The sequence below is a fragment of the Oncorhynchus clarkii genome, chromosome 6, assembly GCF_045791955.1.
Source record: "Oncorhynchus clarkii lewisi isolate Uvic-CL-2024 chromosome 6, UVic_Ocla_1.0, whole genome shotgun sequence".
In the NCBI taxonomy this organism is placed as follows: domain Eukaryota; kingdom Metazoa; phylum Chordata; class Actinopteri; order Salmoniformes; family Salmonidae; genus Oncorhynchus; species Oncorhynchus clarkii.
Genome location: NC_092152.1, coordinates 10,137,882 through 10,153,731, shown reverse-complemented (window position 1 = coordinate 10,153,731; position 15,850 = coordinate 10,137,882). Strand labels below are relative to the sequence as shown.

The window sequence follows — 15,850 nt, the reverse complement described above, 5'->3', positions numbered from 1 at the left end:
CCAATCAGGCCTTTATGGAAGAGTGGCCAGACGGAATCCACTCCTCAGTAAAAGGCACATGACAGCCTGCTTGGAGTTTTCCAAAAGGCACCTGAAGAACTCTCAGATCATGAGAAACAATATTCTCTGGTCTGATGAAATCAAGATTGAACTATTTGGCCTGAATGCCAAGCATCATGTCTGGAGGAAACCTGGTACCATCCCTACGGTGAAGCATGTTGGTGGCAGCATCATGCTGTGTGGATGTTTTTCAGCGACAGGGACTGGGAGACTAGTCAGGATCGAGGGAAAAATGAATGGAGCCAAGTACAGAGAGATCATTGATGAAAACCTGCTCCAGAGCCCTCAGGACCTGAGACTGGGGTGAAGGTTCACTTTCCAACAAGACAACGACCCTAAGCACACAGTCAAGACAACGTAGGAGTGGCTTCAGGACAAGTCTCTGAAGGTCCTTGAGTGGCCCAGACAGAGCCCGGACTTGAACCTGATCGAACATCTTTGGAGAGATCTGAAAATAGCTGTGCAGTGACGCTCCCCATCCAACCTGACAGATCTTGAGAGAATCTGCAGAGAAGAATGGAAGAAACTTCCCAAATACAGGTGTGCCAAGCTTGTAGTGTCATAACCAAGAAGACTATGCTGTAATCACTGCCAAAGATGCTTCAACAAAGTACTGAGTAAAGGGTCTGAATACTTATGTAAATGTGATATTTCTGTTTTTTTATATACCTTTGAAAAAATAAAAAACGGTTTTTGCTTTGTCATTATGGGGTATTGTGTGTATATTGCAAAAAAAAAAACACAATTATTAATTTTATAATAAGGCTGTATTTGGAAAAAGTCAAGGGGTCTGAATACTTTCCGAATGCATTGTGTATCTCACACAGCCACTCTCTCTCCTTACACAGTATGTTCTCGTGTCTCATGAGGACAGTCTGGTAAATCTCAGTCTCTCTGAACCAGCTGGCCTCTTCGGTGGTGAAGAAGACTTTGACGGCCACCCTCTCTCCTCTCCACTTGCCCATCCACACCTCTCCGTAGCGGCCCTTTCCAATCTGCTTAACCATCTGAATCTGCTTGGCTATGGTGCGCTGCACCTGGGAGGAGGAGCAGAGGGGAGGAGGGCGATGTCAGACAAGGTTCCTTCACATTGGTGGTAGATGAGGGGAGTCTCCCCCCACTGTGTGGTAGATGAGGAGAGTTTCCCCCTACTGTGTGATAGATGAGGGGAGTTTCCTCCTACTGTGTGGTAGATGAGGGGAGTTTCCCCCTACTGTGTGGTAGATGAGGGGAGTTTTCCCCTACTGTGTTGTAGATGAGGGGAGTCTCCCCCCACTGTGTGGTAGATGAGGAGAGTTTTACTGTGTGATAGATGAGGGGAGTTTCCTCCTACTGTGTGGTGTGGTAGATGAGGGGAGTTTTCCCCTACTGTGTTGTAGATGAGGGGAGTTTCCCCCCACTGTGTGGTAGATGATGAGAGTTTCCCCCAACTGTGTGGTAGATGAGAGGAGTTTCCCCCTACCGTGTGATAGATAAGGGGAGTTTCCCCCTACTGTATGATAGATTAGGGGAGTTTCCTTACTACTGTGTGATAGATAAGGGGAGTTTCACCCTACTGTGTGGTAGATGAGAGGAGTTTCCGCCTACTGTGTGATAGATAAGGGAAGTTTCCCCCTACTGTGTGATAGATGAGAGGAGTTTCCCCCTACTGTGTGATAGATAAGGGGAGTTTCCCCCTACTGTGTGGTAGATGAGAGGAGTTTCCCCCTACTGTGTGATAGATAAGGGGAGTTTCCCCCTACTGTGTGGTAGATGAGGAGAGTTTCCCCCTACTGTGTGATAGATGAGGGGAGTTTCCCCCACTGTGTGGTAGATGAGGGGAGTTTCCCCCTACTGTGTGGTAGATGAGAGGAGTTTCTCCCTACTGTGTGGTAGATGATGAGAGTTTCCCCCTACTGTGTGGTAGATGAGGGGAGTTTCCTCCTACTGTGTGGTAGATGAGGGGAGTTTCCCCCTACTGTGTGGTAGATGAGGGGAGTTTCCTACTACTGTGTGGTAGATGATGAGAGTTTCCCCCTACTGTGTGATAAATGAAGGGAGTTTCCCCCTACTGTGTGGTAGATGAGGGGAGTTTTATGTGTGGATTAATTGGTGGAGTAGAGGACCTTGTGCATTTCAGGTAAAATAACAACTCAATGTTTATATCCCAGGACAAATTATCTAGCAACAGTAAGTTAGCTAAATAGGACAAATTAGCTAGCAAGTGCAAGCTAGCTAGCTAAATTGCCATAAAGGTTTAATGCTTTTCGACCTGTCCCCAAATGAATGTAATTGGTTCAGAGTTTGTTTTGATATTTTAACCTGCGTGTCGTGACCGTGTTTGGTGTGATACATTTATGCACGATGGCGCACTCGCTCAGCCGGTTTGGGTTCCGTGTTAGGCTTTCTCTGGCCCAGAATCTCCTTTCTCCTGAAGTGTACACTCCTTCACTACTTCCTACAAACCCTTCTCCTGAAGTCTACACTCCTTCACTACTTCCTACAAACCCTTCTCCTGAAGTCTACACTCCTTCTCTACTTGCCACAAATCCAAAGTATTGCATTGGTCTAGACATGGGCTAGTGGGAGTTTTCACAGTGTTTCTTACACCAGTAATTTATTTTACAATCGGTGAAGGGACGTGATTAAATCCAGACTTAGGGAGGATACAACTAGTGAGCTGGTGGTAGAGGGATGCAGTGTGTGTAACATACCAGCAGGGGGAGACCTGAGCCACTGCCTGAACTCTGGGACTGTTCTATAAGGTCTCTGAGAGACTCTCCCGGAGGGATGTAGGACTCATTCTGCTCCAGACCAATGCTGTAGCGCGGCCCAGACTCCTGGCGCTTGTACCTGCAGCACAGCCAAACGCACACACACATCAGTATACATCAAACAACCCTTTAATGTGAGTAGTCTGTATGTAATATCAGAATTCTGGATGATTCCAACATTGACTAGAAAACATGTCATATCAGAGATATATGATTCTTAGTTGTGTTCAATTATCTTCATTCAAAGTACAAACAATACTTTTCCTGTGGATTCATCAGACAAAACAGAAACACAATAAAAGAACAGTCTTTTTTAAATGCATTTGTTCCCAAAGTGGAATTAATATTTTAAGTACGGATGAACAAATAGACTGTACATGTACTGGGAATATCCTTATTCATAACATGTGTAGGCGGTCATTCTAGAAAAGGACTAAACCTGGACTAGGACCTAACCCTGTTCCTGGAGAGTTACCGTTCTGTAGGTTTTAACTCCAACCCTGTCCCTGGAGAGCTACCGTCCTGTAGGTTTTAACTCCAACCCTGTTCCTGGAGAGCTACCGTCCTGTAGGTTTTAACTACAACCCTGTTCCTGGAGAGCTACCGTCCTGTAGGTTTTAACTCCAACCCTGTTCCTGGAGAGCTACCCTACAGTAGGTTTTCACTCCAGAACCTACAGGTAGCTCTCCAGGAACAGGGTTGGAGTGAAAACCTACTGGAGGGTAGCTCTCCAGGAACAGGGTTGAGTAGCCCTGTTCTAAAACGTTCTCTCGAGGCTAACTGAGTCTCACCTGAAGTAGCAGAACATAACGATGAGAGCCAGGATGATGCTGCACACAGTAACGGAGATTAGCAGAGCCATGTGGTGAATGTTCCCATCTGCATAATCTACAGAGAGAGGGAGAGGGGGGTGAGAGAGAGAGTGGAGCGAGAGAGGGGGGAGGGGGAGAGGGCGAGGAGGGGAAGAGTTGGAGAGAGAGGGGAGTGAGAGAGAGCGGGAAGGGGGGTTTTAGGGGGAGAGAGAGGAGGAGGAGAGAGAGGGGAGTGAGAGAGGGCGGGAAGGAGGGTTTGAGGGGGAGAGAGAGGAGGAGGAGAGAGAGGGGAGTGAGAGAGGGCGGGAAGGAGGGTTTGAGGGGGAGAGAGAGGAGGAGGAGGAGAGAAGAAACAGGGGGAGAGAGAGGAGGAGGAGGAGAGAAGAAACAGGGGGAGAGAGGAGGAGAGAGAGGGGAGAGAGAGGAGGAGGAGAGAAGAAACAGGGGGAGAGAGAGGAGGAGGAGAGAGAGGAGGAGGAGAGAAGAAACAGGGGGAGAGAGTAATAACGGATCACTTCATATAAGTAACAGATCAGATATTCAATACAAACACATCCCTTTGGAAATAGACAACAAAAATCATGTTATTTCAAGGTTCTTTATTGTTAATCCAACATGTTATACTCTCTCTCAGTTCCACACACACAGTGGTGTCCCCAGGGACCAGAGTGAACTAGCTGAGGGAACCCTAGCCCTGATCGATAGGATCTCTTCCTGAAGCCCGCTTCTCGAGTTTCAGATTGATGACACTGCTGGCCATGTCCGTTGGGAGTTCAGCTTTCTCTGGGACTCTAGTCTTACTGCCACACCTACACACACACACACACCCACACACACACACCCACACACACACACACACACACACACACACACACACACACACACACACACACACACACACACACACACACACACACACACACACACACACACACACAACCTGCCGTTGTGTGTGAAGTCCAACACATCCTTTCAGTCTGACACACACACACACGTGTACACACACAAAAAATAACTGAAGAAATATATCTAGTTTTGGGACTTCTACAGAAACCCTAGCTAGTGATCTCTTGGGACGATTGTGGGCCAATCACTGCAGAAGAGCGGAGCTATGGAGCTGACTTTACCGCCTCCATTTCACCTGCTTCTCTCACTGGTGACTCGCTGACACTGTCACCTCGCTGGGCCCTGACATGGTCACTGGTGACTCGCTGGGCCCTGACATGGTCACTGGTGACTCGCTGGGCCCTGCCACTGGTAACTCGCTGACACTGTTACCACGCTGGGCCCTGACATGGTCACTGGTAACTCGCTGGGCCCTGACATGGTCACTGGTGACTCGCTGGGCCCTGACTTGGTCACTGGTGACTCGCTGGGCCCTGACATGGTCACTGGTGACTCGCTGGGCCCTGACATGGTCACTGGTGACTCGCTGGGCCCTGACATGGTCACTGGTGACTCGCTGGGCCCTGACATGGTCACTGGTAACTCGCTGGGCCCTGCCACTGGTAACTCGCTGACACTGTTACCTCGCTGGGCCCTGACATGGTCACTGGTAACTCGCTGGGCCCTGCCACTGGTAACTCGCTGGGCCCTGCCACTGGTGACACTGTTACCTCGCTGGGCCCTGACATGGTCACTGGTAACTCGCTGGGCCCTGCCACTGGTAACTCGCTGACACTGTCACCTCGCTGGGCCCTGACATGGTCACTGGTAACTCGCTGGGCCCTGCCACTGGTAACTCGCTGACACTGTTACCTCGCTGGGCCCTGACATGGTCACTGGTAACTCGCTGGGCCCTGCCACTGGTAACTCGCTGACACTGTTACCTCGCTGGGCCCTGACATGGTCACTGGTAACTCGCTGTCACTGGTCACTTCTATCTGTGTATGTGAGTGTGTGTGTATAAAGTATATTACTGGGTGTTTTGAGTGGGGGCAGGGTGGGGTGCAGGTCTTTGTTGCAGTAGTCCTGGTCAGTACAGCACTCCAGGGATCTTCTCAGTCGGGAGTTGCCTGTGTCCTGGAAGCACAATTACATCATATGAATGCATTAGATACTGTTGCTGTTCAATTTCTCACACTGTTCCCACAAGTGTAGCAACTTTCATGCTTTTATGAAAATGTTTTGACCCAAGACGGGCAAATATCGCCTGGAGTACACCTCGTACAGACAATACATTGATGAATTGAAGATGTGTTTGTGGTGTGCTGACTACACTACATGACCGAAAGTATGTGGACACCTTGTCGAACATCTGATTCCAAATCATGGGCATTAATATGGAGTTGGTCTCCCCTTCGCTGCGAGAACAGCCTCCACAGGCTTTCCACTAGATGTTGGAACATTGCTGCAGGGACTTGCTTCCATTCAGCCACAAAAGCATTAGTGAGTTCGGGCACTGATGTTGGGAGATAAGGCCTGGCTCGCAGTCTACATTCCAGTTCATCCCAAAGGTGCTCAATGGAGTTGAGGTCAGGGCTCTGTGCAGGCCAGTCAAGTTCTTCCACACCAATCTTGACAAACCATTTCTGTATGGACCTCGCTTTGTGCACGGGGGCATTGTCATGCTGGAACAGGAAAGGGCCTTCCCCAAACTGTTGCCACAAAGTTGGAAGCACAGAATCATCTAAAATGTTATTGAATGCTGTAGCGTTAAGATTTCCCTTCACTGGAACTAAGGGGCCTAGCACGAACCTTTGTAAAACAGCCCCAGACCATTATTTCTCCTCCACCAAACTTTATAGTTGGCACTATGCATTCGTGCAGGTAGTGTTCTCCTGACATCTGCCAAACCCAGATTCGTCCATCAGACTGCCAGATGGTGAAGCGTGACTCATCACGTCAGAGAATGCATTTTCCACTGCTCCCGAGTCCAATGGCGACGAGCTTTACACCACTCCAGCCGACGCTTGGCATTGCGCATAGTGATCTTAGGCTTGTATGTGCTCCCGACGAACAGTTGTTGTGCTGACATTGCTTCCAGAGGCAGTTTGGAACTGGGTAGTGAGTGTTGCAACCAAGGACTTGATGGAAAGGTGGCATCCTATGACAGTGCCACGTTGAAAGTTACTGAGCTCTTCAGTAATGGCCATTCTACTGCCATGGAGATTGCATGGCTGTGTGCTTGATTTTATACACCCGTCATCAACGGATGTGGCTGAAATAGCCCACATATACAATATATACAAAAGTATCTCATTACCTATGGACTGTATCTACTACGAGTAATCAGCAACCGACCTACTTTGAGAATGGATCTGAGAATCATCAATCATTATTCATTGTGATGTAATATGCTAAACGGATCCTAAAATCAGCACTCCTACTCTGAGACGATTGATACATACAGTAAGTCCCCTGATTGTGTGTGGAGGGCATTGTCTGCTTTCTACTGTGCCGTCCAGGTGGTTGGTGCTGCTGTCAGTGTCCAAAAGGTGTGGATTTACTGGTGTATGATGAAGTTACCCTATGCGCTGATCTGGGTCAGTTTTGCATTTTCTCCATTATTTGTTAAGGTTAGGATTGGTGGAGGGGAAGCTGATCCTAGATCTGTACCTAGGGGAAACTTAATCACAGAGTGGTTTCACTGTGGTAGAGTGAGGTGATTTCACTGTGGAAGAGTGAGGTGGTTTCACTGTGGAAGAGTGAGGGGTGGTTTCACTGTGGAAGAGTGAGGTGATTTCACTGTGGAAGAGTGAGGTGATTTCACTGTGGAAGAGTGAGGTGGTTTCACTGTGGTAGAGTGGAGTGGTTTCACTGTGGAAGAGTGAGGGGTGGTTTCACTGTGGTAGAGTGGAGTGGTTTCACTGTGGTAGAGTGGAGTGGTTTCACTGTGGAAGAGTGAGGGGTGGTTTCACTGTGGAAGAGTGAGGGGTGGTTTCACTGTGGAAGAGTGAGGTGGTTTCACTGTGGAAGAGTGAGGTGGTTTCACTGTGGAAGAGTGAGGTGGTTTCACTGTGGAAGAGTGAGGTGGTTTCACTGTGGAAGAGTGGTTTCAGTGTGGTGGTTTCAGTGTGGTGGAGTGGGATGGTTTCAGTGTGGTGGAGTGGTTTCAGTATGGTAGAGTGAGGTGGTATCAGTGTGATGGAGTGGTTTCAGTGTGGTAGAGTGAGGTGGTTTCAGTGTGGTGGTTTCAGTGTGATGGAGTAGGATGGTTTCAGTGTGGTGGAGTGGGGTGGTTTCAGTGTGGTGGAGTGGTTTCAGTGTGATGGAGTAGGATGGTTTCAGTGTGGTGGAGTGGGGTGGTTTCAGTGTGGTGGAGTGGTTTCAGTGTGGTAAAGTGGGGTGGTTTCAGTGTGGTGGAGTGGGGTGGTTTCAGTGTGGTGGAGTGGTTTCAGTGTGGTAAAGTGGGGTGGTTTCAGTGTGGTGGTTTCAGTGTGGTGGAGTGGTGTCAGTGTGGTAAAGTGGGGTGGTTTCAGTGTGGTGGAGTGGGGTGGTTTCAGTGTGGTAGAGTGGGGTGGTTTCAGTGTGGTAGAGTGGGGTCGTATCAGTGTGGTAGAGTGAGGTGGTTTCAGTGTGGTGGTTTCAGTGTGGTGGAGTGGTTTCAGTGTGATGGAGTAGGATGGTTTCAGTGTGGTGGAGTGGGGTGGTTTCAGTGTGGTGGAGTGGGGTGGTTTCAGTGTGGTAGAGTGGGGTGGTTTCAGTGTGGTAGAGTGGGGTCGTATCAGTGTGATAGAGTGAGTTGGTATCAGTGTGGTGGAGTGGGGTCGTATCAGTGTGGTAGAGTGGGGTCGTATCAGTGTGGTAGAGTGAGGTGGTATCAGTGTGGTGGAGTGGTTTCAGTGTCGTGGTTTCAGTGTTGTGGAGTGTTTTCAGTGTGGAAGAGTGAGGTGTTTTCACTGTGGTAGAGTGAGGTGGTTTCACTGTGGTGGAGTGTGGTGGTTTCACTGTGGTAGAGTGAGGTGGTTTCACTGTGTGGAGTGAGGTGGTTTCACTGTGGTAGAGTGAGGTGGTTTCACTGTGGTGGAGTGAGGTGGTTTCACTGTGGTGTTTTCAGTGTGGTAGAGTGGGGTGGTTTCAGTGTGGTGTAGTGGTTTCAGTGTGGTGGAGTGGTTTCAGTGTGGTAGTGTGAGGTGGTTTCAGTGTGGTGGTTTCAGTGTGGTGGAGTGTGGTGGTTTCAGTGTGGTGGTTTCAGTGTGGTGGAGTAGGGTGGTTTCAGTGTGGTGGAATGGGGTGGTTTCAGTGTGGTGGTTTCAGTGTGGTGGAGTAGGGTGTTTTCAGTGTGGTGGAGTGGGGTGTTTTCAGTGTGGTGGAGTGGGGTGTTTTCAGTATGGTGGAGTGGGGTGGTTTCAGTGTGGTGGAGTGGGGTGTTTTCAGTGTGGTGGAGTGGGGTGTTTTCAGTATGGTGGAGTGGGGTGTTTTCAGTATGGTGGAGTGGGGTGGTTTCAGTATGGTGGAGTGGGGTGGTTTCAGTATGGTGGAGTGGGGTGGTTTCAGTATGGTGGAGTGTTCCTCAGACTTACCCTGCACTGGAACTCTGATCCCACCAGACCCAGACATCCTGATGTGAGGACAGGGACCCCTCCCTCCTCTACATCCACCATGGTGAAGCAGTACCCATCCGTCCTAAATCACAACACATTACCATCTAGATCATCACAATCTACCCGCACTATCACCATTACTCAGATCATTATCCGTCCTCGATAAAAAAAACAACGCATCACATTACCATCTAGATCATCACAATCTACCCGCACTATCACCATTACTCAGATCATTATCCGTCCTCGATAAAAAAAACAACGCATTACATTACCATCTGTAACATCATGATCAAATCAAACTTTATTTCGTACCAAAAACAAAATTCAGTACAAGGTGCTTCACATACATCATTACTATATATATTATCACCATTACTCGGATCAATAATGCATTAATTGCACCATCAATCAGCAAAAAAATTATCAATCATTTCTATTATGTCCAGCACAATGACTTCAGGTACTTATTAATAATGTACAGTGGGGAGAACAAGTATTTGAAACACTGCCGATTTTGCAGGTTTTCCTACTTACAAAGCATGTAGAGGTCTGTAATTTTTATCATAGGTACACTTCAACTGTGGGAGACGGAATCTAAAACAAAAATCCAGAAAATCACATTATATGATTTTTAAGTAATTAATTAGCATTTTATTGCATGACATAAGTATTTGATCACCTACCAACCAGTAAGAATTCCGGCTTTCACAGACCTTAGTTTTTCTTTAAGAAGCCCTCCTGTTCTCCACTCATTGCCTGTATTAACTGCACCTGTTTGAACTCGTTACCTGTATAAAAGACACCTATCCACACACTCAATCAAACAGACTCCAACCTCTCCACAATGGCCAAAACCAGTGAGCTGTGTAAGGACATCAGGGATAAAATTGTAGACCTGCACAAGGCTGGGATGGGCTACAGGACAATAGGCAAGCAGCTTGGTGAGAAGGCAACAACTGTTGGTGCAATTATTAGAAAATGGAAGAAGTTCAAGATGACGGTCAATCACCCTCGGTCTGGGGCTCCATGCAAGATCTCACCTCGTGGGGCATCAATGATCATGAGGAAAGTGAGGGATCAGCCCAGAACTACACGGCAGGACCTGGTCACTGACCTGAAGAGAGCTGGGACCACAGTCTCAAAGAAAACCATTAGTAACACACAACGTCGTCATGGATTAAAATCCTGCAGGGCACGCAAGATCCCCCTGCTCAAGCCAGCGCATGTCCAGGCCCGTCTGAAGTTTGCCAATGACCATCTGGATGATCCAGAGGAGGAATGGGAGAAGGTTATGTGGTCTGATGAGACAAAAATAGAGCTTTTTGTTCTAAACTCCACTCGCCGTGTTTGGAGGAAGAAGAAGGATGAGTACAACCCCAAGAACACCATCCCAACTGTGAAGCATGGAGGTGGAAACATCATTCTTTGGGGATGATTTTCTGCAAATGGGACAGGACGACTGCACCGTATTGAAGGGAGGATGGCCATGTGTCGCAAGATCTTAGCCAACAACCTCCTTCCCTCAGTAAGAGCATTGAAGATGGGTCGTGGCTGGGTCTTCCAGCATGACAACGACCCAAAACACACAGCCAGGGCAACTAAGGAGTGGCTCCGTAAGAAGCATCTCAAGGTCCTGGAGTGGCCTAGCCAGTCTCCAGACCTGAACCCAATAGAACATCTTTGGAGGGAGCTGAAAGTCCGTATTGCCCAGCGACAGCCCCGAAACCTGAAGGATCTGGAGAAGGTCTGTATGGAGGAGTGGGCCAAAATCCCTGCTGCAGTGTGTGCAAACCTGGTCAAGAACTACAGAAAACGTATGATCTCTGAAATTGCAAACAAAGGTTTCTGTACCAAATATTAAATTCTGCTTTTCTGATGTATCAAATACTTATGTCATGCAATAAAATGCAAATTAATTACTTAAAAATCATATAATGTGATTTTCTGGATTTTTGTTTTAGATTCTGTCTCTCACAGTTGAAGTGTACCAATGATAAAAATTACAGACCTCTACATGCTTTGTAAGCAGGAAAACCTGCTAAATTGGCAGTGTATCAAATACTTGTTCTCCCCACTGTATATTATCAACAGCTTCATCTAATTAACTAGTGATCGGGGCTAAGTAGTAGTGTGTGTGTTTGGTTTTACTATCCTTATGAGTACCAGAAGTCCTCACAAGGATAGTAAAACAAAACAAGGAATTCGGGACAAGTGGGGACATTTCACCAGTCCCCACAAAGAAAAAGGCTATTTTAGGGTTAGGGTTTTCGTTTAGGAGTTAAAGAAAATATGATTTTGTAATGGGAATCAATTGTTTGGTCCCCACAAGGATAGTAAAATACATGTGTGTGTGTGTGTGTGTGTGTGTGTGTGTGTGTGTGTGTGTGTGTGTGAGAGAGAGAGTACATTCGTGAGTGCATGTGTGCGCATACATCCGTGTGTGTGTGTGTATATGTGTGTGTGTTTGGCCCACACCTGCAGGTGTTGTTGGTGGAGTCCTCAGGACAGTGGTGATAGCAGTAACACCAGAGCTGTCGCTGGGGCAGGGCTGGGGCTGTGCTCCCACTGGTGTCCTTTTCACTGTCCACTGCCACCTTCCCCAAAGTCCTCAGCAACATACTGTCCAGAACGTTAGCTATAAGGACAGGACACAGAGAGACAGAGGGTTAGACTTAGGATTCACAAGCAACAACCCTCAATCAGAATGTTAACAACAAGGACAGGACACAGAGAGACAGAGGGTTAGACTTAGGATTCACAAGCAACAATCACACCTTCATTAGTTTGGTCACAAAAACAAGTCATTTTTACTTTTTCATTTAACAGGTCAATATCAAAGTGAGATATAGAGAATAATGTACTTTTGTGTAAAGACTTGGGATGGGCTGGGGTTGGGATGGGATGGGCTGGGGTTAGGATGGGATGGGGTTGGGATGAGCTGGGGTTGGGATTGGATGGGCTGGGGTTGGGATGGGATGGGGTTGGGATGAGCTGGGATGGGTTGGGATGGGCTGGGGATGGGGATGGGGATGGGATGGGTTGGGATGGGCTGGGGTTGGGGATGGGCTGGGGTTGGGGATGGGCTGGGGTTGGGATGGGCTGGGGTTGGGATGGGCTGGGGTTGGGATGGGTTGGGATGGGATGGGGATGGGGTGGGGCTGGGATGGCCTGGGGTTGGGATGGGCTGGGCTGGGGTTGGGTTGGGATGGTCTGGGGTTGGGATGGGCTGGGGCTGGGATGGCCTGGGGTTGGGATGGGCTGGACTGGGGTTGGGTTGGGATGGGGTTGGGATGGTCTGGGGTTGGGATGGGCTGGGGTTGGGATGGGCTGGGGTTGGGTTGGGATGGAATGGGGTTGGGATGGGGTTGGGATGGGCTGGGGTTGGGATGGGCTGGGGTTGGGATGGGATGGGGTTGGAATGGGATGGGGTTGGAATGGGCTGGGGTTGGAATGGGGTTGGGATGGGATGGGGTTGGGATGGGATGGGCTGGGCTGGGGTTGGGATGGGCTGGGGTTGGGATGGGCTGGGGTTGGGATGGGGTTGGGATGGGATGGATTCAACATTTGTTTTTGTTTCTCATTGATTATAGCGTTGTTGTACAAGTCAATAATAAACAGGTGTTCACAAAAAAAAAAGATTACATGGCAAAGTCTTGGAAGTCGTATTCTAAAATAGTTACATCCAAGTAGCCATTGTTGTTCTATAGTCTCCAGCGTTTCCTACACACACATCCCGTTTCAAAAGAGCACCTGTTTGTCACATCAGGAGAAGAAAGTGGAAGTGTTCTAAATAGTATCCTGCACACTACTTTTAACAAGAGCCCTATGGACCCGGTTCAAAAGTAGTGCAGACTATAGGGAATATGATGCCATTTGGGACGCAGAACTTTCATTCATACGTTAGGGGGTTTTCATTCATTCTGGCACACTCATTCAGACCAGATGCTTCACAGCTGCATCGTGGAGATCGTCCAAAAAAATAAAAAAGTAAGTGTCCTTCCTTGTTACAATAAACACTAGCAGTCATACGATACCCACTCCAAAGATTGACTTCACACCGATCAAATGGTCCAATCTGTCAACAGCGGAAGAGCTTTCCAGACAGAGTGGAAGACCGTGGAAGCAGGTAGCCAAGAGAAGTAGGACAGTATCCTTATTATGTATAGACAACAGCTTTACAGAAAGCCTTGTCCCTTAATATGTATTTGACATATACACTGAGTGTACAAAACATTAGGAACACCTTCCTAATATTGTGTTGCACCCCCAATCTGCCCGCAGAAGTGCCTCGTCTAGGCATGGACTCTACAAGGTGTAGAAAGAATTCCACAGGGATGCTGGTCCATGTCGACTCCAATGCTTCCCACAGTTGTGTCAAGTTGGCTGGATGTCCTTTGGGTGGTGGACCATTCTTGACACACATGGGAAACTGTTAAGCGTGAAAACCCCAACAGCGTTGCAGTTCTTGACACAAACCGGTGCGCCTGCCTGGCACCTACTATCATACCCCGTTCAAAAGCCCTTAAATCTTTTGTCTTATCCCTTCAGCCTCTGAATGGCACACATACACTATCCATGTCTCAATTGTCTCAAGGTGTACAAATCCTTCTTTAACCCGTCTCCTCCCCTTCATCTACACTGATTAAAGTGGATTTAACAAGTGACATCAATAAGGGATCATAGCTTTCACCTGGATTCACCTGATCAGTAGTCTGGTACGTCATGGAAAGAACAGGTGTTCCTAATGTTTTATCTACTCAGTGTATAAAAGACATGTGTGACTTTTGGGGACATTCATTACTTTTGCCAGTTGCCTTCTTGGGGTGGTTTCCTGGACACAGATTAAGCCTAAAAACCAGCCATATTACACCAGACATGTTAGATCATTTCAACGTCAGGACTGGTCTAACAGTAGTCCTGGACTAAAAAGGGCCTTCAGTGCAGAATCAAAATACTGTTTAGTCCAGGATAACACTGCATCTGTGTCTGGGAAACCAGCTATTTGTGTAGTAAAGCTAGGACTTTGAGTGGAGTTTACAGGACAGGATACTGAGGAAGAGGAGGGGTTTTACAGGATACTGAAGAAGAGGAGAGGTTTTACAGGACAGGATACTGAAGAAGAGGAGGGGTTTTACAGGACAGGATACTGAGGAAGAGGAGGGGTTTTACAGGATACTGAAGAAGAGGAGAGGTTTTACAGGACAGGATACTGAGGAAGAGGAGGGGTTTTACAGGACAGGATACTGAAGAAGAGGAGGGGTTTTACAGGACAGGATACTGAGGAAGAGGAGCGGTTTACAGGACAGGATACTGAAGAAGAGGAGGGGTTTTACAGGACAGGATACCCGAAGAAGAGGAGGGGTTTTACAGGACAGGATACAGGATACAGGACAGGATACCGAAGAAGAGGAGGGGTTTTACAGGACAGGATACCGAAGAAGAGGAGGGGTTTTACAGGACAGGATACCGAAGAAGAGGAGGGGTTTTACAGGACAGGATACCGAAGAAGAGGAGGGGTTTTACAGGACAGGATACCGAAAAAGAGGAGGGGTTTTACAGGACAGGATACTGAAGAAGAGGAGGGGTTTTACAGGACAGGATACTGAAGAAGAGGAGGGGTTTACAGGACAGGATACTAAAGAAGAGGAGGGGTTTACAGGATACTGAAGAAGAGGAGGGGCTTTACAGGACACGATACTGAGGAAGAGGAGGGGTTTAATTGACAGGATATATATTTTCAGGGCTGTTAATCAAGGCTGATGATTGGCTCTTTCGTCTTTGCCACAGCTCCTCTCATCAAATAGCTTTGACACCTCATGATAATCTATTTTACACCCAAAAACAAATAACATATTTTGTTAAACGGCTAGTTCTCCCAAAATAACAAAACGACATACTGGTTTCCTTACCCTGTAAAGCAGTCTATGGACAAGGTAAAACAGCAATTTATGCTTTATAAACAATGTCATTTTGGCATTTGGGTCAACTATCCCTTTGATGTTTCTCAGTCAAACCTGTAACAGCCGTAACAACCTGTAAAATGAACTTCTTAAATGATTAAATCCATAGCGTTCTCTATTCCCATAAAACAAGGGGTAATATTGAAATTGTAGATCTTCATGCACTGTAGATCTTCATGCAAGGACGAATTGAGGTGAACTGAAGTTGAGGAATTTGGAAAGATGTCTCTTTCCTGGCAACTCTGTGTCACACTACTCCTTGCAGCCTGATAGACACATACATCATTGACGTTGTACTTCAGACCAATGAGGCCAATTCAATTCAATTATATTGTAATTAGGGGAAAGGTCAGCCTTTGGTTTTGACGTCAAACAGCAGGGGAAGTGTTTATGTGGCGTGTTCTTGGTTTAAATGGGAAATCTGCAGTTGCTACATATATTTTTGGGCTTATAAATTAATTTATGTACCCATTGATATACAGCATACCCATTGATATACAGCATACCCATTGATATACAGCATACCCATTGGTATACAGCATACCCATTGGTATACAGCATACCCATTGGTATACAGCATACCCATTGATATACAGCATACCCATTGATATACAGCATACCCATTGATATACAGCATACCCATTGATATACAGCATACCCATTGATATACAGCATACCCATTGGTATACAGCATACCCATTGATATACAGCATACCCATTGATATACAGCATACCCATTGATATACCCATTGATATACAGCATACCCATTGGTATA

At 47.3% G+C, this 15,850-nt stretch overlaps 1 protein-coding gene across 2 annotated transcripts in view; it reads right to left on the bottom strand.

Annotated features, from left to right (window-relative positions):
* LOC139410602 (bone morphogenetic protein receptor, type IBa) overlaps positions 1-15,850 on the bottom strand; it is an 89,364-nt gene that overhangs the window by 3,740 nt on the left and 69,774 nt on the right. For both annotated transcript variants that reach the window (XM_071155909.1, XM_071155908.1), the window contains 6 exons: positions 11,590-11,749; positions 9,091-9,193; positions 5,545-5,647; positions 3,605-3,701; positions 2,754-2,892; positions 905-1,097 (listed from right to left, as the gene is read on the bottom strand). In XM_071155909.1, coding sequence (XP_071012010.1) covers positions 905-1,097; positions 2,754-2,892; positions 3,605-3,701; positions 5,545-5,647; positions 9,091-9,193; positions 11,590-11,749 — 795 coding nt within the window. The remainder of the gene's footprint in view (positions 1-904; positions 1,098-2,753; positions 2,893-3,604; positions 3,702-5,544; positions 5,648-9,090; positions 9,194-11,589; positions 11,750-15,850) is intronic.